Source organism: Phragmites australis, chromosome 20, assembly GCF_958298935.1.
Source record: "Phragmites australis chromosome 20, lpPhrAust1.1, whole genome shotgun sequence".
Lineage (NCBI taxonomy): Eukaryota > Viridiplantae > Streptophyta > Magnoliopsida > Poales > Poaceae > Phragmites > Phragmites australis.
Window position 1 is genome coordinate 4,625,453 of NC_084940.1, and position 23,327 is coordinate 4,648,779.

The following is a 23,327-nucleotide window of genomic DNA, read 5'->3' on the forward strand; positions in this document are numbered from 1 at the left end:
CGCGGCTAGCGTGCGTGCGATGTGTGGGCGGTGGGCAATAGTTGGCATGCTGGCATGTGGACGGCTCTACGAGAAGGAGGCGTACGGGATTGCGGACGAACGCTAGCATGCGAGACCGCGGATGACTTGTTAGGTCATTCGGGCGCAAATAGGCTGAGCCATATCCCCGAAGTATCGAAGAAGTATTCAATTGTGTGTCCATAATTTACATAATTATTATTTTTCAGATGCTTACCAGATACGTATCCAACAAGTATCTCATATGTATCGGTAACAAATATGGATATAGCACCTTCTAAGTATCGGTGTTTCAGAGACATTCGCTCCAAACTACACATTAATTAAAAAAAGTTTTCAAACACAATCCAAAGAGATTGATTCTTTTTTAAATACAAATTAGTCTTACACAGCCATATACATACATCACACTCACGCCCATCGACACACAAGGCGTTGATTCTAGGTAGTACTTCGCTATTCGAAGTGCTTCAGAACTTAAACAACTCGCATTTCAATGGAGAGGCAGCTAAAACTTGGTTGGGCCATTGTAAGTCCAGCCCACATACCTCCTCAAAAGTCCGGCCCATTAGTCACCAGTCCACCACTAATCTGGGCCACTTCAACTTCGTGAACGTGGAGCAGCATTTCTGGCCACCAAAATCCCTGCTTTCTTCTGAGACAAAAAAGATAAGGTGGGCCCACCCGGCAGTGTCTGCTCCCCTCCGCACCCCGCAACGGCCATGGCCTTCGCCGCCGTCCTCCGCGCCAGCCACCTCGCCGGGCTCCCCCCACCGTCCGCCTCCTCGCCGCCGCCATTCTGCTCCACTCCAGCCTACGCCCACCTCCCACGCCTAAGAGTAGCAGCAGCGCGCGGCGTGCGGTGCCGGCGCCGGGGCCGCGTGGCCGCGGCGATCACCGCGTCGCTCGACCTCACCGAGGACAATGTCCGGCGGGTCCTCGTCGAAGCCAAATCCGAGGTAAGCCAACTTCCTTGAATTCCTCCACTTCAACTCCCATCGAATGCCGTTCCGGCCTCCAACTAACGCTAATGCTAATGCTGCGTGGTCTTGTGCTCTTCAGCTGGGACAGCTGTTCGATACGTCGGTGGGCATCACAGGTGAGGGCCGGGCCGCGCCCCTACGCCGCAATGCCAGTTGGATTGAGAATGGGTTCGTAACTGTAATTTGATTCTCCTTTTCGTGGATGGTTGGTTGGTGGTTGCAGGGCAAGTTGAGCTCGCGGAGCTGGATGGCCCGTTCGTCAAGCTCCGGCTTAAGGGCAAGTTCTGGCACACCCGCGCTACCGTGGTCGCGAGGATCGGCAACTACCTCAAGAACCGCATCCCGGTGAGGGTTTCTCAATTCTAGTGTCCTCTTGCTCCTGCTTCCGTCGGTGGAGGCAAGTGTAGGAGAGTGTTAATTAAGATGGTGATCGATGAGATTTTTTGTTTGGGCAGGAAGTCTTGGAGGTGGAGATAGAGGACGAGAAACAGTTGGATGATAGCCCCGCGGCTTTCTGAGGTATCAAATGATCACTAATTAGTTCGATCTTGCGATTTATCAGTGTGTGCCAATTTAGGTTCTAGAAAAAGGAACACACTTGCAATCTTCACAGTTTATCAGTACTCCTTGCGATCTTCACAGTTTATCAGTAGTCCTTGCGATCTTCAGAGTTTGTCAGTAGTCCTTGCATTCTTCAGAGTTTACGCTTACATTGTTTAATCTTAAGTCTTAACAGTAAGCTTGCCAGCGCGACTCGCTCTAGCCTTGATATAAATTTATTTCACCACTATTTTTCTTTGTATATATTATTGTTTCTTACGTAATCATTTTTTTTCTCGAACACGCAGGAGAACTGCGCATAATTATATTAAGAAGAAAAGGTCCAAACGGACGAGAACAAACGCTCTCAAGGCGCCATTTAAACACTTATCTCACCACAAAATAAAAACACTACCCCTATTACAATGGCAAGGCATCATGGCCATAGACTACTAAGTCCTTTTGCACCTGCCAAACACCACATCTTGGCATCATCTTGGATGTCCTGCAAGATGGTGTGAATATTAGGAGAAGCGCCCTCGAACACGCACCCGTTTCTATGCTTCCATAGCCACCATGCCGTCAGAATAACTAGCGAATTGAAACCTTTTCTATGCTGCATGGGAAGTTCGTGTTGAGCTCGGCGCCACCATTCTTGAAAAATCTGATCATCTTGGTTTGATGTGAGCTGATGTAGACCAACAATGGAGAGCATTGAGAACCAAACACCCCTAGTGAAAACATATGAGGATAGGAGATGTTATATTGTCTCGTTAGCTTGATCACAGTGTGGACAAATATCAGGATGGTCCAGTCCACAGCGTGTCCAACAACAGTTGAGGCTAGCCAACCACATAAAAAACTTGCATCTCGGCGGCGCCCAAGTCTTCCAAATAAGTTTCCAGGGTTCAAACTCCACAACGCCAATAAAGAACTAGGCATATGCAGACTTAGGCGAGAACTCACCGGATGGAGAGGGTGCCCAACGATGCTGATCATCCACTCCCTGATTGAGTTGAACCTCACTTACAATGTCCCAAGTTAGGAGGTACTCCAGGAGTGCTTCTGAAGATAAACCACCTCCGATGTCTCGGACCCATCCATTATCTATCAAAACCTCTAGTATTGTCCTCTTGTTGAGAAATCTTTTTGGCACTAGCGCAATGAGCGAGGGAGCAAGGTCGCTCAATGATTTTCTGTGCAACCAACGATCAGTCCAAAATAGTGTCCTTTCTCCACTACCCACAATGGAGATGATTGAAATGGAGAATGTTGCCGAGGAGCTAGGATGCACTTGTAAGTCGAGGCCTGCCCATGGTCGATCTGGTTGTGTTTTTTCAACCATAGCCATCTCATAGGTAGGGCCCAACCCAATGCTTCCAGATTATGTAACCCGGGACCTCCCAATTCCAATGGCCTGCATACTCGACCCCATGAAACCAAACAATGACCACCATTTACTTCCTTGCGACCCTTTCATAAGAAACCACGCCTAATCTTATCAATTGCTTTAATCACCCATTTAGGAAACTCCAAGGCGATGAGTTGGTATATGGGTATAGCTGTGAGCACTGATTTAAAAAGGGTAGCTCTCCCTGTTGGGTGCATCATGGCTGCTTTCCGCTCCCCGGCAATTGGTCAGCTATCTTGTTAATCAAAGGATGGAAATTAGTTTTAGAGAGCTTCCTCATAGACAAAGGCACCCTAAGGTACTTGCACGGAAAGTTCACCACGTTGCAAGGCAAGGAGGCTTGGATCGTGTCAATGTGCTGTTCTTGACATTGAATTGGAGTCACCGAACATTCCTTATATTGGTGACAAGGCCTGACGCCTTTCCAAAGACCCGAAGAATTTCCTTTATGAGCTCCAAGTCCTCAACACATGGATGCAGAAAAAGAACCACATCGTCTGCATATAAAGAGATTCTCTGGCTAGACCCCCTCGCAAGGAGCGACTACAGCAAGCCGAGCTCACTTGCTCTTGTGATCAAAGCATTTAGAACATCCATGATAATAATGAAAAGCATGGGAGGTAATGGGTCTCCCTGCCTTAATCCCCGTTAATGAAAAATCAGATCACTCGATACTCCATTAACTAACACCTGTGTTGATGAAGATCTTAGTAATTTAGAGAACAGGTTGCACCAGATCGGACCAAAACCTAGAGTGCCTTAACACCTCCAAAAGAAAAGGCCAAGACACCGAGTCGAAGACCTTGGTTATATCCAGTTTGATAAGGACTCTCGACTCCTTTTGTCTATGTAGTAATTTTGCTATCTGCTGTACCAGCACAAAGTTATCATGTATACTTCTCCCTTTGATGAAAGCACTTTGATTCGAAGACACCAAGGTCGAAAGTTTTGCAACAAGCCTGTTGGCCAAGATTTTCGTGACAAGCTTAGCAAAACTATGAATTAGACTAATAGGCCGGTAGTCCTTAAGCTCAAGTGCATCAACAGTTTTAGGCAGCAGCGTTTATATAGGCATAATTGAGTAGGTACAACTTGTTCACATTACCTTGCATTAGCCTGTTGAGAGCGGCCATGAGATCCACCTTGATGATGTGCCAAGGAACCTTATAGAAACATCCTGTATAGCCATCTGGACCCGGAGCCTTGTCCGATGGCAACGATTTGATTGTTGCCCATACCTCCTCTTTTGAATACTTGCTCAAGGTCCGACAAATCATGGGGCGCTTGATAAAATGGCTGAAGATTTAGAATACACTCTCGTTGTACTACTGTGCCCAACAGGTTGGAATATAACTCCCAAATTGCCTCTTGCTTGTCCTCTTGCCCAGTAAAGATCTTGTCTGCTACTTTTACCTTCGCCATGAAATTCTTGCGTTTCCTGTACCTAGCATGGTGTTGAAAACAGGAGGTGTCCGCATCACCCTCTTTCAACCATCCCAACCTGGACAACATCCATGCCATTGTGCGCTCAACGAACGTTAGGCCAAGGGTATGGTGCTTTAGTCGCCGACAAAGCCAATCCTCCTCGCTTGAGGGAGCATGAGAGTCCTGAGCGATTTCTAGCCGGTGCAAAATCTCCTTGGCATAATGAAGCTACTTGATGTTTCCTATCCTCCGCTGGCTCCATGATTGCAAGTCACGAGTGAGTCTCTTCAGTTTGTTAGAGAATCTTTGCAGTGGGTAGGACAAGGAATCCCTCAAGTCTCAGCTAAAAACTCTCAAAATGAAATCGCCGTTTGCCTTGAATATTACCCTGGAGTCCAAGTAATAGTGGGCAGTGATCAGAAATCATTGATGCTAAGCTTTGCAGAATGCAATAAGGGAATAGTTGTTCCCAATCAGCCGTGCCAAAAACATGATCGAGTCGAACCAAGGTTGACGCTTTCGTTTGACCAAGTATACTTTCGCCCAAGGAGAGCGATCTCTGTCAGCTCCAAATCGTCGAGAAATCAGCGGAAGCGACCCATCATGGCCCTGTCAAGATTGGAGTTATTTTTATCTTCCGTCGTGTAAATAAGGTTGAAATCTCCACCAATTGCCCATGGTCCAGAGCACCCTGCCCTTGTAGAAATTAGATTTTTCCATCATCCGATTGAGGGCCATAAACCCCTGTGAACCACCATGGCGGCCCATCTTGAGACTCAAATTGAACCGAGAGAGAGTAAGTATCAATACGTGTTCTCACCGCTTGGTAAACGCTACCCTTCCATGCCAACAAAATCCCCCCCTCCCTCTGGGGTTCCTTGCGCTGGCAGCACGATGAACTGATCAAAATCAGAACCAAGAGTTGACATAACCATATGTCGGGAGATAGATGCCTTTTTCGTCTCTTGCAGACAAACGACATTTGGTCGAGACTAATTGATCATGTCGCGAACGGAATCACGCCTAGACTTGCAGTTAAGTCCCCTCACATTCCAAATGAGCATATTGGATATCATCATCATGAACAAAATAAAAATACGACTAGGAACAACCAGTGATATGAAATCAAAATGCATCAACGACCGAGTCCAGGAAACGGCGTCGTCGCGCGGAGCTTCACCATTCCCTAGCACCGTCCATCCAAACAACGCCGTTAGTGCAACGATGTGGGCTTGGGCGAGGGGTTTGTCAAAGAGGCTACTATACTTCTCCATGGCTTAACCATCAATCTCCTCTTGGTCTTGAACCACACCCATGCATTGCATTATGTGTCCTTGCGTTCGTCTCATTGACAGCAACGTCACGCCACGCCCTTGCTTCGCCAATCTACTGCTTCGTCGAGGTACATAGTCTGGCGGGAGCTGCTTTACCCATCGCTTTTGAATTGCAGTTCATCGGAGAAGCCAATCAGCGGCTCGTGTTACCCCAGCAATGAAGGGTTTGGACGAATTGGAGAGTACCGGGGAGGCTTCCTGCCGTTGGGTCTGGTGGGTGTGACGTCTACTGAAAACATGTGTGATCTTCTTGGGCTTAAGGGAAGGAGTAGTATCAGGCCCAGATAAGTCCCTGGACCCTGTCGTGAGCTCGAGAGCCGTGGGCGGATGCTGCTCATTCCGGATGGATGCGTCTCCAAGTCTGGGCTCAATTGCGTCGACGCATGGGATCCCAAAGACCGGAGATAGCGAGACAACCGGATCCTCTCGTGCAATGTGGGCGACAACAATTCCTCCCGTGTCCCTCCTGGCACAGCACCCGGTGCAGAGGTCAAACTCTCCACCGCAACCATTGGCTTGGTCGCATGCAGACTGGCGGGCTCCTCAGGCAACGTAATAGAGGCGCTCGTCACATCATCTCAATGCAAATTCCCAAGTCCCATCGGGGAGCCTAACAGGCACTCAAGCCCACACCAACGCTCGCTGGGGGACCTGACGTAGCCACCATGCAGCCCGACGGTGAAGCCGGGTTGGCTAGGGAAGGATGCGAAGTGTCGGTCCCGAGACTGCTCCACGACCGTGGGACCGGCAAGCCGAAACGCCACCGTGGGACTGGTCAGTTGAGGTGTGACCGTGGGACTGGCTAGATGGAGCTTTGTCGGAGGGTTGGCCGGGCGGCTTACCGCAGTCGGGGCTGCGAGGATGTAGCTCGATACGCCGGCGATTTCGTGGAACATCGTCCTCGTCCGATGATGGCGTGGACTCACTTGGCAGAGACCCAGGGCCTTGAACCCTAGAAACCAGAACCTCAATTTTGTACTCAAGTATCCTTTTCCCACACAAGTTCTATGCCGTCGCAAGCTCCACTGGTTCCTCAACGAGAAGGCTAAGCTCCAGCGGGAAGGGACCCTGGTGGTAGGTCCAAGCAGAGAGCTGGAACCCGTATAGGTCGAAGCACAGTGCCATGGATGGGTGGATTTGATCCAGCAGAATGGGCTCAACAACCTCTTTGTCATGGCGAGCCCACATGCATGCACTGGGACTCCGATGAGGGTTAGGTCAACCTTGGTTGGCAGCAGCCAGCCTTCCGCATGCGCGAGCCGTGACTAGTGTTTGATGAGGCAACTGAAATGCAGTGTATGAATAGGATCACCCCCGTTCCTGACCCGCCCCGCCGTCGCCGCGACTAGAAGTAGCATTAGAAAGTTCTCAGGCCTCGCACTATGAATTGCGATAACGGCTACATCCAGCTCGAAATGAACAACAATGGCCGCCACCGCAGCATGGGTCGACACCGGTGGTCTAGAGCCAATCACCGTCATGAACACTGCACGACGTAGGTCTTCTTCCTCTCTAACCAGCTTCACCGTGCGATCGATAATGCACCGGTAGACTGAAGGGGCAGTGTTCTCCGAAGGTGACGCAAGCCCCCCGCCAATCCCGTCCGGCACCATGCTCTGGTCAGGGGGAGAGGCGCCACCATCCCCGGAGCCAACAGCGGTGCTCACGGATGACCTAGCACAAAGCGAACTATTCTTTCGCCTTTACGCAATCATTTTGAATAAACACAATATCCAGTCATTATCACGTAGACACTGTCAACGGCCTAAATCTTTCTCTTTTTCCATTGATTAAGGTGGTAATTTCTTGGTCTTGACAGAAAAGAAGATGGCTCATTTTAACTTTGTTATAGTAAGATAACAGAAGATTACTTGGCGTTATCAACACTATAATTCGTGAATACATGAAGTCTATCTTCATTCGCTCATCATTGAGCGCATCTGACAAGAACATTCACCATACCCAATGTAAAAACCTGAATTTCTGAAGTGGACTTGGAGCACCAAATGTGCTAGAACTGACAGTTCTATCATCTTTCTTTCCTAGTCACGGTTCCAACTTCAGGGATTTACAGTTGCGTAGATGGTTTGGTTTACACCAGCTACACTTTGATTGCAGATATCCAAGATTTGGAGGTACCTATCCTTGCATTAAAAACCTGCAAGATACTGCTGAGGGGACCTACTTTTGGAGAAGTGTAGTGGTTTTTCTTTCTGGGATCATCATCTTGTGTGTGAAAAAGGTCTACCATTAATGTGTTCCTGCTTTGACTCTATATTTAAATTATCACAGCCTTTCAAATGATGTTTGAGCTGTTGTGATCATCATACATCATTTCAAATACTATTTTCATCAGTACGCTCCTGTGTTGACTTTGTCCTGTGATGTGGACAACCAATTTGCAGGACGAGAAGACGTCTGCATATATAATCGCTCACAGAATTAATGGTCCTTCATCGCGTCATGGTAATTCCAGTTTCATTCCCAATGACAGCGTATGTGACACTTTTCTGTTCTGAATTTCTGATATCTTATTTCTGTCACTTTTTCCGGCACCTACTCCTTATGTTTATGCTCATGAACTTGCTGAAAATGAGTCGTGTTCCGTGTTGAGCTCTACAATCATGTGTTGAGCATTTCTGTATATGAATCCTTTCGGACCCAGTGTAACCCTGTGAAAACGGTAGCAGATGGTTCCCCATTGTCTTAACCACGAAACCCTGCATCGAAAATTCTTGTTGCTGCTTTTCTGGGCATAGATTTTAGCATTCTTGTAAAATGTTTAGGCATCAGTGAACTATATAAAGAGCGAACACATTACGTCTCCTAGCCATTCCATTTCAGGTTTCTACTGAAATCACTTTAAATCTTCTTGTGTTTTTGAGAGAGACCGTTTGTTCTGGCATGTTTAGTTCCTGGTTTGCATGAAAACCAATGGGAAACTAAGCTTTGAATTGAATCTAGATGACATCCATCGGAGATGTTGGAAGCCCTAGTCATCAAACACATACTTTTCCTTAAGACGAGTCCTGTGAACATCAGAGATACCTCAAAACTTGCAATAGAACGCGACATTACTGACCAACAGTGCTAATATAAAGTGTGAGTGAAATGGCCCAACGCCAAACTCAAAACCTCCCACTGCTCTGTCTGTGCAGCACTGTAGCCCAGTAACGTCCTGCAACTTCAAATCTGACAGGCAGATGCCGAGCAGGCGCCCCTGCAGATTCGGCTGCAGAGTCCAGACTGCCATGATCACCCTTGGGATCATTATCCTCCACCGTACACCGCAGTGCGCTGGTGACTGGACCTCCCCTGTCAGTAGCACTGCACGCATCGCTCTTGTCCGGTACGACGTTGCTGTGGTCCGGTCCTCTCAGCCTGGCCAGCGGTTTCAGACTTCAGGCCAGAGCGTGATGTGTTCGGCTCATCACTCATGGCTAATCATTTGGTTAGCGGGGTGCTCGAAGAAAGAATCTTTACTTAATTGCACCCAAATTATCATTTGGTTTTCTTTGTGGTGCAAACCAAACCACATCATGGAGCTGAATTCTTTGCAAGGGAAGGAGGAGTGCAGAGTGTGCTCTGAACCCTCTGGGAATGCAACTCCGCATGATGTTGCGCACTCTGTATGATCTTACGCAAGGTTGTCTATCTTTCCGACTTATATGTATCTATCTCTTAATTCTCTCATTTATACTATGATTTTTTTTCTTACCTAACCCTTTAATATGAATCTCAATCTAAATAAACAGTCATAGATCTACTTAATATAAATGAATGGTCAATCATAGGTTCACATGACTTGGTAGAATTTGTTCCTCTCTCTCCTCGGATTGTGCTCTCCCTCTCCTCAAGCTGCTTCTGAATTATGCAGACCATTAATTGTTTACTCAGCCTAGTCTCGAACTGTCGGCCAGATTAGCGAGGATCCGGTTCCATATCAGGCCAAAAGGGAAGGGGAATAATCGAAGAAAAGCGCTCGCCACAAGACGCCGCTTTGGTCTTAGTTGGATGGAGGAACCACGCCAGTATTATAGGCAGATTAAGTTTCTGTTTGTTTGAACTTTTGTTTTTAGTTTTTTTTAAAAAAAAATTGTGTTTTTTTTTTGTCTAAAAAGGTATTTTTGAAAAAAGATTGTAGCTTCTACAATGATTTATTGGCTTTCTATTATATAGCTTTTGATAAAAGCGTTTCCCAGTGAGCTTCTCAGCTTTAGTTCATTTTTCTCAGAAGTAGACTTTTGGTTTCTTCAGAAGCCACTTCTCCAAAACACTTTTTGTTCTGGCTTCTATCTTCTGCTGCTGTTAGAACACCGTTTATTCCGGCTTCTGACTTCTAGCTTCTGATAGCAGCAGAAGTTAAATCAAAAGTAGGAAACAAACCGGGCCTCGGAATCGCAAAGGCATTAGCTTTTTGGTGTGATGCAAAGTCGCTGCTCTTACATGTGATCCCACGTGAGGCGACCTTATTTCCGATGCTTCCAAAGAGTCAAAGACCAAAGAAGGATCAAGAATATCATGCAGTTCATTTGTATCTATTTCACGGACTCTATGATTGAAGCAAACTCGACCGTATTCAGTTCTTGTTATCCTATTAAATCTCCCCTTTGGCCGAAGGCTAGCACCTCTTTTCGGGGCGATGCATACTTAACCTAAGCGCGTCGTCTTCAGCGGATACTGGAGTTATCAGGGAGAAGAAACGCTAGATAACAATCTTTATAGACCATAACCCAGGTTCAGTCAGCTATTTTTTTTTTCAATCCTAAGCTTTCTTCAGTTAACTACACTTGTACCATGTGTGTGTCTTCCTATTGGACAGGCCAAAGGAGACCATGACATCAGGCAGCCGCGGTGATCTTGTGACTTGTAGAAGACAACTCCTATCGTCTCACTAAATTGTGATTAAGAATTGCAGATCTCCCTTTCAAAAAAAAAAAAAAAAGATTGCAGATCACTGACCGTGTGGCAAACTGCATATGGAGTATCCATGCCGCATTAAACAAGCTCTCGACAAGAAGTTTCTTCCCATTCCCTGCATGATATATGGCGTGCTCTTGCCATTCCTAGGATCCATCAAATTGGTGCCTCCGAGGAAGATTAGACGTAGATTACAAGGCATATTTGTTTAATTTGTTTGCTCGTGCGCCTGGATTCCAGGTCGCGATTTGGGGGAATCCTTGTTGCGTTGCGGAAAGATGCCCGTCGATCGGTGGACGAGTCTGGCTCCAACTGTCCTCCGGCTCCGCCATGGCTGGCGCCAAAAATAAAAAATACTGCGCAGTGCCCAGTACGAGTTGTACTGCTCCAGTTTATAGTTTCTCTCGCGAGGCAGAAATCCACATGCCAACTGCCACCCTATTGTCTGAAAGATTTGCGGCATACAATATTACCGAAATTTCTTGTTATCGTCACCCATTTTGTTATTCTAAACACTATAGGATAAGAAGTTTCAGGTCATATTTAAGACGAGAGAGTTTTCCTAATCACGTGGAAATTGGACTGCTTATATGAAGATTTAGGAGGTGTTCGGTTAGCTTGTCTGCTCGTCTTGCTCGGTCGAGCAAGGCGAGCCTTGCCAATGTGGAAGAGCGAATTTGACTCTCACGTTGGTGAGGCGAGCATGGGCACCGAGACAGCGGGCAAGGAATCTCAACGCGCCATTTCTGGCTGCCGCGGGCAAAGCAAGTGGCATGGGCCACCAAACGCGCCCCTAGTAAGCTAGGGGGTTTTGGATGGGGAAAAATGCAAAACCCCTCTAAAAATCACTTAGATTTTAATTTTTCTCTCAAAAGTTATTTTATTGAAAAAACCCCCTCAAAGGTTCGGCTTTGTTGCAAAAACACCTCAAAAATTCAAAATTTAAAAAAAAATCAAAAAAATTCTAAAAAAACTAGAGACAATTCTAAGACCTTTTATGAATTTTTTTTATAAAAATAATATCCTTCGCATCGTATTTCATGGAGAGGAAGTTTGGAAAAAAAAGAAAAACGTACAACTCATTTATTAATTCGAGTTAAATGCATAGTTAATTATTTACTAATACAAAAATCATGAAACAAATTTTTTTAGTCTTCTTACATGATCCTCTATCTTTTAAAAATACATGAAATCTTGAAATAGTTATTGTAACGTGTAGGATTGAGAAAATGTGTTGCAGATAGATTAATTCATAACTAATCCATAACACCCCAAAATTAATGAAACTACTTTTATTAGTTACTTAAACAATGATTTGTGTAGAAAAAATAATGGTAGACATGACAAAGTTAAAATAACATGAGTTCTGTTCTTCAAAAGGTTTTGAAGAAATTTGTCTCATGTTTGATCTGGTAGCGATTAAAGAATGAATCTTGCTCTGGCGAGTTTCGGTGGTTGGTCTCTACCTTTTTCTGTCTCTTGGCTAGTTTGTCTTCCTCTTCTTTATATTCGAATAAGTGGGCCAATCTGGCTTTGAACCGGATTGCTAGCCTAAAGCTAACCGTGATCGTTCTAACAGAACCTTCGTTAGAATTCAGGCTTGCTTCATCAAATTGAAAGATACGGCGCTCCTTTTGGTGATCCATGGTTGCATTTCGATTCTTTTTAAGCTCTGCTCTCGAAAAGAGAAAGGAGACTGAGATAGGGGTTGTTCTTGGTTTTTCCAAGGAAAGCCTGGTTTAATAAGTAGTTGTCTTTTTCTATTTGGATTTTTGCGAACAGGCGTTTACATGAGATTAGTTGAGTAGGCTGCATATTTTTCTTTTTTTTAAACTTCCTCTCCATGAAATATGATGCAAAAGATATTATTTTTTTAAAAAAAATCATATAAGATTTTAGAATTGTCTCTAGTTTTTTTTTATTTTTTTTTTGAATTTTTAGGAGGTTTTCCAACAAAGCCAAATTTTCAGAGGGTTTTTTTAATAAAATAATTTTTTGGAAGGAAAGTCAAAATCCAAATGATTTTTGAGGGGTTTTGTACTTTTTTTTTCCCATCAACAGCTGTATCTTGTCAGTACGATTTATTCCTTTGTGCCATTCTGATTTCTGAGTGATAGATGGGAGCCCAGGTTCAGTTCAGTTCAGTTCAGTCGAGCGCACGCAGAGCAGATCACATGCGGTGCAGTCTTGCAGCACGGTCGGAGACAAAAGCGAAAGCCAGTTGGGTTCTCGGCAGGCTCTGCGGACGACAGCGCGCTTTGCTTGGAGGACAGCAATGATTCCGCTCGGTGCGTTCCTCGGTATAAGTTCTGGTTCAGGTCTTGTGGCTTGCCCGGGAGATGATAATATGATATCTGATTCTGTCTTTTAGGTAGGGTTTAGTCCGTGAGATAAGATAGGATATAGTGTTTATCTGGTTTTTGAGTTATTTGTATGGAGAGTAGTATTATAAGATGGTTCAAAATCAGATAATATTTTTAATGATTTAGAATGGAGCTATTAAAAAAATAGTTGAATACAATCATCTTATTTCAAACGCGATACTGATGATGTGATTGAAATACTAAAATAGACTTGTTTCATCTTACCCACCAAACAAATATCTATATACGAATAAAATCATCTTATCCTTAAATATATAAATAAAATCATTTCATCTCACCTCGCTTTTCAAACCAAACACCAACTTAAAGTTTGGCAAATGAGCTTTGGGCAGGATCAGTTTAGTTCAGCTTCACCTGAATGTTTGGGAAGCAATTATAGATTTTTTTTCCTCTATGACTTGTACTTCATGTTTATAAAAACATCATAGGCATTTTGCTGAAATTTTCCAGATTAGATAAATTTTAATCTTCCAGGTCAAAAAAGAAAGTCTTTCTACATTTTAGCTGAAAAAATGACTTCCAATTTTAGCAGTCTTTTCTTCCCAAAACATGACTCCTACTCCTGCTGCAAAAAAGTTGCCAATTCACCAACCATGTACTCATGCCAAGAGGAAGGCATGGACCCAAAAGAGGGACTCCCCCCACCTAATTTTGCTGAAACTTGTCGCGGAATCAGAAGAGTTCCATTTGCATTTGGACAAAGACATATCTGAAAGTGACCTCCATACTCACAAACAGCACTAAAACCTCACGTGGATTATCCAGGTAATTGAGCTTATGGTTGACACTGCATGTTTGCATCAATGCAAAGAAAAAAAATTCCGGAGCAGCTAACTATTTTATTTCTGTGTAGGGATGACGGTTCAACCTACGGATGCATGCAGGTTTTGCATCCGGTGGGATTGGGTTCGGTGCTAATTTGCACCTAAAGGTTCAATGGATTAGCAGCCCGAGAAGATTCAGCTCAGGTGCAGGGTTTATATTACACTCGAGAGATCAAATTCCTATAACATTTAGAAATCTCAGCTCTAGTATCTCACTAAGCTCCATCTAACTAAAGAAAGGAATTCTAGCTCCACTAAGAGACCACTATAGTACCACCAAATTTCCATTCCTTTTTCACACAGCCACCACGTGTAAAACCACATACCACACGGCTCGCTACCTCTGCCTCGTGCCCTTGCCTACTGTACTCGTGCTCCTATTCGTCCCCATCACGCCTCTGGCATCCTCGCCTCACGCATCCTCAGCCCTCTAGTACTCCACACGACCACGCCCATGGCAGGCCAACTCTGACGTCGCAATACGGGACGGTTGATGCACTCTTGCCCATCCACATCCCCGCGGTGCCGTCCTGGCAGTTTGAAGTCCTACGATCAAGATTATTTCTCCCTAACTCAATAATTACAGATGCAGTTTTTTATTAGCATTTCGGGTTTCGTTGCGAGCAAGTTTTTGCTCCATCCACTCTGAACCTGACTCATTACCATCCCTATGAGTGATCATCAATGTAGGTAGGGACAAAAACGCGGCAGACGAGACGGTTTACGCCATTGTCAGTGCGCTAACTGCATACTAAGGTTAAGACCTATGACTGCTTTCGTCAATAGTGTGGACTAAAAAGTGATGTAGATTAACCCAAGAAAAATGAACAAAGAAAAAAAATCACTAACCCTACGTGCAGACCTTGTGAATCTCAGGCTTGACTCGAACCTAGCGAGCTCGAGGTTGAGGTGCCAAGCTGCTTGTGCTCGGCTCATTTACTATCCATAGTCGTCCATTGGAAGAGAACAGGAAGAAAGGGAACAAAAGAGAGTTACAAACCCACAGCCACACAGCAAGTAGAGGGCAGCTTTCGCCAATTAGAGCCCATTGCTGGCAGCTAAAATCCTCAAGTCTCCCTTCCCACCCCTCTCCTCCTCGGTCAAACCGCCTTTCTCTCTCCTACCCTTCTCCCTCCCTCCTCTCCCTCTTTCTAAAAAAAAGTAGCGCCCGGGGAACCGAGAAGTTGGAGAAAGAAAGGTGGAAAGAGGCAGCAAAATCTCACTTTGTTGACAATTCTCTTTTGTTTTCGAATTCTTTGTTTTCTGGGAGGGGTTCTTGGTTGGTGGAGTGGAAGCTCAGCTCCATTTGTGCCCGCGAGATCTTCGTTCCCCTCGCGTGCAGCTTTTGGTTGGTGAAAGTGCGAGAAGAACATCGAGAAAGGGAACCCAAGGGTTCTGGTCCAAATTTTTAGCTGTTCCTGTTCTCGGAGAAGAAATTCGGTTACTGTGTTTTGTTCGGACTGTTCTGCTCCTTTTTAGGTAAGAGCGAGCAAAGCACATGATCCGTGTCTGATCCTGACTGCCTCGTCGCGCTCTACTCCAATCCATCCACCCTGCTGCTGCTTCGCTTTTGGGGAGAGAGGAGGAAGCAATCATCTGGCATCGGAGACCTCGCCCAGCCCAGTTCAGGTGCCAGTTGGAATTTCTTTCCTGCTTTTATTTTGTTGATGGGATTGCACTTTTTCTCTTGCATCTGCGCTCGAGTATTTTGATGAAGGCGGCTTGGTTGGCATCGAAATTGCGTGTTTGAGAGCTGTTGGGGTTTGATGAGATCGTTTGGCATTGCAAAGCTTGCGTCTTGGTTTGGATTTTATTTTTCTCATTTCAATTGTGAGTTATCTTTTTTCGCCTAAAAAAATCGCTTCTTTGTGGATTCATTTGCGGGGATTGAGTGCATGGTTGGGGAAAGTTTGCAGCTTAGTTTGTAATTTGCTTGCTTGAGCAGTGGGTTGGATTCTCCATTTCGTATCAAACTGTATGCTTTATGTTCTCGTAAATGAATTTACTGGTTTATTGTGTAAGGGTTGCAGTTTGTTTTAGTTGTTTTTTTTTTATCTCTTGAGCTCCTATATTTGTTTTTCTCATTTCTACATATTGCCATACTGTTTGTCCATGGAGTTTACTTGCTCCGTGTACTACTGCATATATATGACTTTTCTTTCATTGAGCTCCTATATTTGTTTTTCTCATTTCTACATATGGCCATGCTGTTTGTCCATGGAGTTGGGGGGGGGGGGGTCTTTTTTGGGGGGCTCAACTTCACTATCGAGCATCTGATGTTTCTTTTCGAAGAAAGAGCAGCCTGATGTTTCGACAGGCCTAATGTGGTATTCATGATACTTCAGTTAAGAGGTAGATTTCTTGCCGCATGGCCGGCACAAGCGACCACGGATCTCTCATGGAGGAGTGGATGCCGCCCCCCACACCAAGCCCAAGAACACTCATGTCAAGCTTCTTGAATGAAGAATTTAGCTCTGCTCCATTCTCCAATATTTTCAGTGAACATGGTAACCGCAAGCCTCGTGATCATTTCGAAAAGAGCAGAGAGCTTGTGAATTTGAGCGAGGATGTGCCTGCTCAAGCTGCAAGAGCCACATTTCAAAAGGATATTTCCCTGGAGTCAAATATGTTCAGTGTTAATCAGAAATCACACTCGCATGGCGGTTTGGCAGAGCGCAGGGCTGCGAGGGCTGGTTTTAGTGTTCCAAGAATTGATACTTCTCGAGTTGGTTCATCCACAGTTATTCGATCACCTGTGTCAATTCCACCTGGTCTTAGCCCAACTGAACTCCTTGAGTCACCTGTTATCCTTTACAATAAGATGGTATGTCATGTTTCCTTAATTGGTTTTCTTGTGCTCTCGAGATTTATCTATTAAACTATAAATCAAGGTTTCAATAAACCATAATTTGAGTTAGCACTAAAGACTTGCAAGTTGCAGTTTCTAGACATGAGTTTTGTGCAGTACATTCATTTTAAAAAAAGTTTTGTGCAGTACAGAAGAACACTGATTGGAACACTGATTGGTATGTACTGTGTAGAACATGGTTTTGTGCAGTATAGTTGTTTATGTGACTACAACATTGATTGATGTCTACTGTGCAAAACATTGTATCCTAGAAATGATTCTCTGGTTGGCGTCTTAGAAGCTCGGTTTCTATTTTGATTTTATACCTGCGAACTTTAATTCAACACTCGCAAATACATATCTGTGCTTGTCTTTTGATATTTGCCGTGTGAATGTAGCTGAACTTGTTATAATCTATTGCAGGCACAACCTTCTCCAACCACCGGCAAATTGCCATTTTTGATGGCTAAATATGCTAATTCAACAATATCACCAGCTGCCAAGATAACTGAAGATTGTACATTTGATAACAATGTTTTCTCCTTCCAACCCCACTTAGGTTCTAAAGAGCCAAGTTTCTCAACTGCAGAAAAGGTATTTTCCTTGACCGTTTTTTTTCCTTCTTGCCTTTCAGTTTTATTGCCAGCCTCACCACCAAAACCTCTTTTTTCTTCATTCATGGGCATCGAAAAAGTTTTTTTTTCCTACAGGGTTACAGTGCTTATCAGCAGAACCAGTCCTTGTCGAATATTCATCAGCAGGAATCCAGTCTTCAGTCAAACTTTACTGCAGTCAAGGAGAGCACTGACGAAAGAATTGTTAAACCAAAGACATCTGATTTCATGTTCGGTGTTTATCACTGTTCTGCTGGCGAACAGGAAGATGGTGAGACAAACCAAAATGTGCAAGGTGAAGATGTTGAGGCTAGCCCAGCTACTTGTCTTCCTGTATCAGAGCATGGTGATGCATCTATTGTGGAGTCTCATGATGCAGTTGATGTCTCGTCAACACTGTCGAACGAGGAGGATGAAAGGGTAACACATGGCACTGTTTCTATAAGCTGTGATGGCGATGAAGATGATACTGAATCTAAAAGAAGGTTGATATTGCCCACTATTGAACTACTTAACTCATGCTTCAGTCATTATATTGAACCCACTGATATTCAACTCACTGATATTCTTTTTCAGGAAGCTGGATGATTTAGGAGCTGCTACTACTGCTGCTGCTGCTGCCACCAGTACCATTGACATGGGAGCTGCAGCCTCAAGAGCTGTCCGGGAGCCTCGGGTTGTTGTTCAGACTACAAGCGAGGTCGACATTCTAGACGACGGGTATCGGTGGCGTAAATATGGGCAGAAGGTTGTTAAAGGCAATCCAAATCCAAGGTCACACTTCCATTACCATTTCTTACACTAAATGACTGTATCGTCCATCCTATGAAATAAGTAGCATCATTTCATTTGTCTGCAGGAGCTACTACAAATGTACACACCCTAGCTGTTCAGTGCGCAAGCACGTTGAAAGGGCATCACATGATCTGAAATCAGTCATCACGACTTATGAGGGAAAGCACAACCATGAAGTTCCAGCAGCCAGAAACAGTGGGCAAGCCAGCTCTGCTTCTGGCAGCGCTCCATCTGCATCACAAGCTAGTAGCTCTCACCGTAGGCAAGAACCAGCACAAGCCAGCTTCACTCACTTCGGTGGCACTGCTCCTTTCGGCTCCTTCGTTCTCCCACCAAACGGCCAGTTGGGACCAGCAATAGGCAATTTTCGCTTCGGGATGGTTCCGCCAGGCATGGTGATCCCAATGCCCTCTCTAGGATCTCTTGCTCCAACAGAGATGATTGGAAATTCATCAGCTATGCAGGGGTACCCAGGGCTCATGATGCCAGGAGAGCTGAAGGCGGAGCCAGTGTCGCAATCGGGCTTCCCAGCGGTAAATGCTGCCCCATCAGCTTACCAACATTTGATGAGCAGACCTCCTTTTGGTCCTCAGATGTAAATAATAGAAAAAGAAGGGGATAGATTTGTTTCAGCTTGTATACATGATAGTAAAACCGCAACATTTATCTGTTCTACTGTTCACGAATCCTACTTCTTTTTTCCCCTTCACGCATTCCTTTGAAGCAAAGAATGCTGAGGATGATTCCCTTTCTTTCTGCTGTAACCAGGAAAAGGATAACTTGAGACGATGGAAATTTGACATTAATCAATCAAAACTTCTGGTTGTGAATACTGTCTGATCACTTGTGCTGTGAGACTTGTTATTTTTGTCATGGGAAAGTAGTAAATTGATTGCTGCTCAGTAATCCAGTCGATAGCTTTCAAATTTTGCCATTTAACCGCATGTATATTTGCCTGTTGCTACTGGTGAATTTTCAGGTCCAAGAACTGGTGAACTTTCTTCTTTTCCTTTCTAGGGGAAAGAACCGGCAGGAGTTCAAAGCACCGGAAACAGCAAAGAGAAACAGCGCAAAGAACAAATCAGGTGCCGCTGTTTGAAGCCAATTTTGTATGTATTTGGCAGGCTGGTTGTCATTCTGACTCCAGGAAAGACCTGATTGCTCCTGGAACTACTGAAGCCTGAAGACTGTTGCCTCCATGGGGGCATAGAAGAAGAAACAAGGTGCATTGACATCTCACAAGTCAAGTAAACAGGCATGGACTCGCACGGCTGGTCGCACCGGTCGTCGGCGACGGCACGCCCTACCGCGACCACCACGAGTAAGGCTTGCAGCCATGCATGCATGCGTGCACAAGAATTGAATGCCATCGACGAATCGATCTCGAGTTCGTTGTAAACTCGTAATAGCAGCAGCTTAAATGAGTTGTCGATTTTGAGTTGAGTTAATTGTAAACTCGAGTTAACGGCCGCAGAATGGATGTCTGCAGCAAGCCGGTTTTGTTTTTGATCAGCACGCGGGGGCCCTCGTCACGGAGCCGTCGAACACGACCACCTCGTCGCCGGTAGCCACGCCGTGCCACTCGAACGACCGCGCCTCATCCATCACGTTCTGCCGGTGTATGAAGAAGTAGGCGCCGTCGCGAGGAAGCGGGAACCCATCCTCCCCGCGCGCGCGCTCCAGCTCCGCCCTCAGCGCCGACACCGCGGCGCGCGCGCCCACGGCCACCTCCACGCGCCCCGCGCCGCACCGCGACACCACGGTCACCCGCAGCGTCGGCGAGCCCTCGCCCCGCCTCTTGCTCTTCTCCTCTTTCTTGTTCTGCAGCCGCCCGTCGAGGACGACGTGGATGACGGAGCCCTCCACGATGCCGTACCTCTCCGTGCCGCTGCCGCCGTCGCCGCCAGCCTCCGCAAGCACGTTGCCGTTGTGGACGAGGAACATGGCGGCGGCGGGCCAGCCCCGGCAGCTCTGGAGCTTTCGCTTGATGTCCTCGACGGTGTCGAAGAAGCCCACCTCCATCTTGAAAGGCTCCTCCCCTGAGCAGACGAAGCTCACGTCCATGGCCAGCTACCAATCAAGGTACTGGTAGCAGCAGGCTAGCGGCAGCCATGGACATGGCTCGGCATATATACCATGGACAGAATGCACTACTTGTGAATCCTGGATTCACCAGTCCGTTTCGATCTATTGGGGCCTGCAAGAATTCCCAGTGAACAGAACAGAAAAGTCACTGGCCTTCAGATTGTGTTCATGATCAAGATGCTTGTACTCTCTTGAAGCTGCCATGCAAAATGAGGCCACTGTCCTTGCCTCCCTTCACAAAATGGGAATGGCTACTAGACTGCTCGGCATGCCGTTTTCTGCCGAACTACTCCAAATCACGAGGAAGCATCTCATGAGCAAATTGTGATCCAACACAAGTCCTCGCTCTCACCATGAGCAAATTGTGATCTTTTCTTTTTCTTTTTAAGCGAGGACGTGTGCTCTGATGGAACCAATTTACTACACTTTTGGCAACAGGTACCCATGGCTCTAACTTCTAAGCCCACTCGCGTTGGAAGCCCAATATACCCAAAGACAGAACATTGCAGGCCCAATCCTTCTTACAAAAACAATCAGCCCAATTACCCGGTATTTGCCATCTCACTAACAAAGGGTAGCGTATCTGGTTAACCACTAATTAGCAAAAACCAACACTGGCATGTTTGGTAGAGATACAATTCCTGGATTCATACATGATCTAGAGTTTATAAGAGAAGATACATTGGTCCGACATATTATTTTTTAGTCTAAAATTGTAAATAAAATGACTCATCGGAACATCTCGGGTCTACTCATAGCCTCGGCTTCAGCTATATCTAGTTTTGGTAAGTACTCTGAAAAAACGATTAAAAAAGCTACTAAGAAAAAGATCACAGCTCTAGCCTGTACAAGAAGACGTTGTGGCCCGACGCCTGGCGGTGCCGCCTTATCAGTTATGCCTTATGCGTCAAGGCATGCCAGCTCCCGGTCGCCGATGACGGCGTCATTATCTGCCTATCACGCTCAAATACACAATTCAAAATAACATTAATCCTAGAGTTCAATTAATACTGATGCACATATGATTATAATATAATTATGTTGCCAATTGACACCACACTACCTCTACTTATCCTAATCTTCTTGCCGGCAAGGTCTACTTTTAACTACGATAGTCGTCTACTCTCAGAAAAAAAAAAACTTTTGGCTACTATAGTTGTCTACTCTCAAAAAAAAAAACTTTCTGTTACTATTTTCGTTCTGTTTTACTTGTTATTTAAGACATTGATAATCTTTAATAAATACGTTTCATTATTATTTTTGGTAACTATCTTTTAATAAAAATTAAAAAAATTAGATTATATTAAAGTATTTTTTATAACAAATATATTACTATCATTTTCATATATCAATTTTTTTAAAAATTTAACTATATTTATTTTAGTACGATATATAATTCAGAGGTAATACTAGTTCTAAAATAAAATGGATGGCAGGCGGTCAGGTGTCCAATCGTTCAGACATTGCCTTGTTGGAAAGCACGCGTCCCACTTGCAACAGCATAGCAGGCGAGCAAGACCAACCGTCGGAGGATGGCCGCCACCGGCGCCGGAGGAGACGGCAAGAGCGCGGCCGCAGGGAGAAGCATCCACAGCAAGACCCTCCTCAAAAGCGAGCCACTGTACCAGGTAACGTAATCCGTCGGAAGAACCAGAATCACCACCTTCACCTGACGAGACTAACGCTTCTCTCGTCCGCTCCACTTCGTTTCTCTTCTCCCAGTACATACTGGAATCCACCGTGTTCCCTCGCGAACCCGACTGCCTGCGCGAGCTCCGCCTCGCCACCGCCACCCACCCCATGTGAGTGAGGATCCTCGATCCGTGCGTTGGCGTGTCCTTGAGCAGTTCTTGCGCGGTAAGTGTTTGACGTTTTGTCCCGATGGGCCGAGACGCGCTGCAGGGCTGTCATGGCGGCGTCGCCGGACGAGGTGCAGCTGTTCGGGCTCCTGGTCGAGATGCTCGGCGCCAGGAACGCCATCGAGGTCGGCGTGTTCACCGGGTACTCTCTGCTTGCCACCGCCCTCGCGCTCCCCGACGATGGCAAGGTCAGTGCATCGCCTGTTCGCTTCGATTTGCTAACAGCATGATTCGGTCTCTCTGATCTCCGTGCTTGGTGGCAGATTGTAGCCATCGACGTTAGCCGTGAGAGCTACGACCAGATAGGATCGCCGGTGATCGAGAGGGCCGGCGTGGCGCACAAGATCGACTTTCGAGTGGGGCTCGCGCTGCCGGTGCTGGATCAGTTGGTAGCCGAGGTGATTTCCCTCTGCATTCGTGTGCACGCACATAATTGTGCAGATGTGTTTGCGGTGCAGAGGTGATGTCGCTGCGATGTTGGCTTTGCAGGAGGGGAACAAGGGCAAGTTCGACTTCGCGTTCGTGGACGCGGACAAGGTCAACTTCCTCAACTACCACGAGCGGCTGCTGCGTCTGGTCAGGGTCGGGGGCCTCATCGCCTACGACAACACGCTGTGGGGCGGTTCGGTGGCGGCGTCCCCCGGCGAGCCGCTCTCCGAGCAGGACCGCGCGCTCGCGGCGCTCACCAGGGATTTCAACGCGGCCATCGCCGCCGACCGCCGCGTCCACGTGTGCCAGCTTGCCATCGCCGACGGGCTCACTCTGTGCCGCCGCGTCGCCTGATCAGCGTTCGGCGCCCGTCCCGGAACGCAAAGCTGTGACTCTGGTCTGGACTGAACGACGGCCACGGTTTGGAATAATAAACTGATGTCGAGCGAGAATAAATCGTTGATGCGCTTGCGCGTGTCTGCGTGTTCAATCTGTTCGTGCTCCTAGCTTCTCGGCAAGAATCATTGTGCAGCCCGTCGGCCCGTGACGCAAAGCCGGCTGCTCTTTCCCGGCGGGCCATGGCGCACGGGCGTCGTGCACTCGTTCCTCGTGTGGTCTTAGATTCACGCCACGTAGACATGTGTTATAGCATCGACGAGTTACAGCACAAATCAATGATATCTGCGACCGGTGCTGCGAGGCACTGGTGTAAATTTTTCCCGTAGCACAGAGCCCTTACCCCAGGGCTCCGAATGCGCCTTTGCAACTGAGCCCAGAGTGAGCTAAGAGGCGGCGAACCCAACCACTGCATCGTGCGGCCCAAATGCAGTTTTGCCCATCTGAGGGCAGCGCCGGCGG

The 23,327-nt window shown here is 46.3% G+C and overlaps 4 protein-coding genes across 7 annotated transcripts; 3 read left to right on the forward strand and 1 right to left on the reverse strand.

Annotated features, from left to right (window-relative positions):
- Positions 1–632: 632 nt before the first annotated feature.
- On the forward strand, positions 633–8,536 carry LOC133902102 (uncharacterized). Of its 3 annotated transcripts, XR_009906829.1 has the most exons (6): positions 634–977; positions 1,081–1,117; positions 1,225–1,346; positions 1,457–1,520; positions 7,830–7,953; positions 8,117–8,536. XR_009906829.1 is itself a non-coding variant. In XM_062343684.1 (5 exons), the coding sequence occupies exons 1-4, from the start codon at positions 741–743 to the stop codon at positions 1,517–1,519; spliced, it is 459 nt and encodes a 152-aa protein (XP_062199668.1). In that variant the 5' UTR covers positions 633–740; the 3' UTR covers position 1,520; positions 8,117–8,536. The 3 variants fall into 3 exon arrangements, 2 of the variants coding, with proteins under 2 accessions (XP_062199668.1, XP_062199667.1); XM_062343684.1 differs by lacking the exon at positions 7,830–7,953 and having other exon boundaries at positions 633–977; XM_062343683.1 differs by lacking the exon at positions 8,117–8,536 and having other exon boundaries at positions 7,830–8,078.
- A 6,345-nt stretch (positions 8,537–14,881) lies between these two features.
- On the forward strand, positions 14,882–18,928 carry LOC133901568 (probable WRKY transcription factor 2). 2 transcript variants are annotated; one of them, XM_062342923.1, is made up of 6 exons: positions 14,882–15,468; positions 16,185–16,663; positions 17,111–17,281; positions 17,398–17,786; positions 17,878–18,075; positions 18,161–18,928. In XM_062342923.1, the coding sequence occupies exons 2-6, from the start codon at positions 16,208–16,210 to the stop codon at positions 18,693–18,695; spliced, it is 1,749 nt and encodes a 582-aa protein (XP_062198907.1). In that variant the 5' UTR covers positions 14,882–15,468; positions 16,185–16,207; the 3' UTR covers positions 18,696–18,928. The 2 variants fall into 2 exon arrangements, with proteins under 2 accessions (XP_062198907.1, XP_062198908.1); XM_062342924.1 differs by lacking the exon at positions 14,882–15,468 and having other exon boundaries at positions 15,477–16,663.
- A 492-nt stretch (positions 18,929–19,420) lies between these two features.
- On the reverse strand, positions 19,421–20,234 carry LOC133901570 (uncharacterized). Its single transcript, XM_062342926.1, has one exon. It carries the CDS (start codon positions 20,158–20,160, stop codon positions 19,606–19,608), a length of 555 nt encoding a protein of 184 aa, XP_062198910.1. The 5' UTR covers positions 20,161–20,234; the 3' UTR covers positions 19,421–19,605.
- A 1,370-nt stretch (positions 20,235–21,604) lies between these two features.
- Positions 21,605–22,959, forward strand: LOC133901569 (tricin synthase 1-like). The gene is made up of 5 exons (XM_062342925.1): positions 21,605–21,809; positions 21,904–21,983; positions 22,084–22,228; positions 22,304–22,438; positions 22,530–22,959. Exons 1-5 carry the CDS (start codon positions 21,714–21,716, stop codon positions 22,821–22,823), a joined length of 750 nt encoding a protein of 249 aa, XP_062198909.1. The 5' UTR covers positions 21,605–21,713; the 3' UTR covers positions 22,824–22,959.
- Positions 22,960–23,327: the final 368 nt, after the last annotated feature.

Excerpts from the sequence above, each read along its gene's own strand:
- LOC133902102 (XM_062343684.1), top strand. The coding sequence starts at position 741 with ATGGCCTTCGCCGCCGTCCTCCGCGCCAGCCACCTCGCCGGGCTCCCC. Across the intron at positions 978-1,080 it reads TCGTCGAAGCCAAATCCGAG|CTGGGACAGCTGTTCGATAC; the intron begins GTAAGCCAACTT and ends TGTGCTCTTCAG. Across the intron at positions 1,347-1,456 it reads ACCTCAAGAACCGCATCCCG|GAAGTCTTGGAGGTGGAGAT; the intron begins GTGAGGGTTTCT and ends TTGTTTGGGCAG.
- LOC133901568 (XM_062342923.1), top strand. The coding sequence starts at position 16,208 with ATGGCCGGCACAAGCGACCACGGATCTCTCATGGAGGAGTGGATGCCG. Across the intron at positions 16,664-17,110 it reads TTATCCTTTACAATAAGATG|GCACAACCTTCTCCAACCAC; the intron begins GTATGTCATGTT and ends AATCTATTGCAG. Across the intron at positions 17,282-17,397 it reads GTTTCTCAACTGCAGAAAAG|GGTTACAGTGCTTATCAGCA; the intron begins GTATTTTCCTTG and ends TTTTTCCTACAG.
- LOC133901570 (XM_062342926.1), bottom strand. The coding sequence starts at position 20,160 with ATGGACGTGAGCTTCGTCTGCTCAGGGGAGGAGCCTTTCAAGATGGAG.
- LOC133901569 (XM_062342925.1), top strand. The coding sequence starts at position 21,714 with ATGGCCGCCACCGGCGCCGGAGGAGACGGCAAGAGCGCGGCCGCAGGG. Across the intron at positions 21,810-21,903 it reads AAAGCGAGCCACTGTACCAG|TACATACTGGAATCCACCGT; the intron begins GTAACGTAATCC and ends CTCTTCTCCCAG. Across the intron at positions 21,984-22,083 it reads GCCACCGCCACCCACCCCAT|GGCTGTCATGGCGGCGTCGC; the intron begins GTGAGTGAGGAT and ends GACGCGCTGCAG.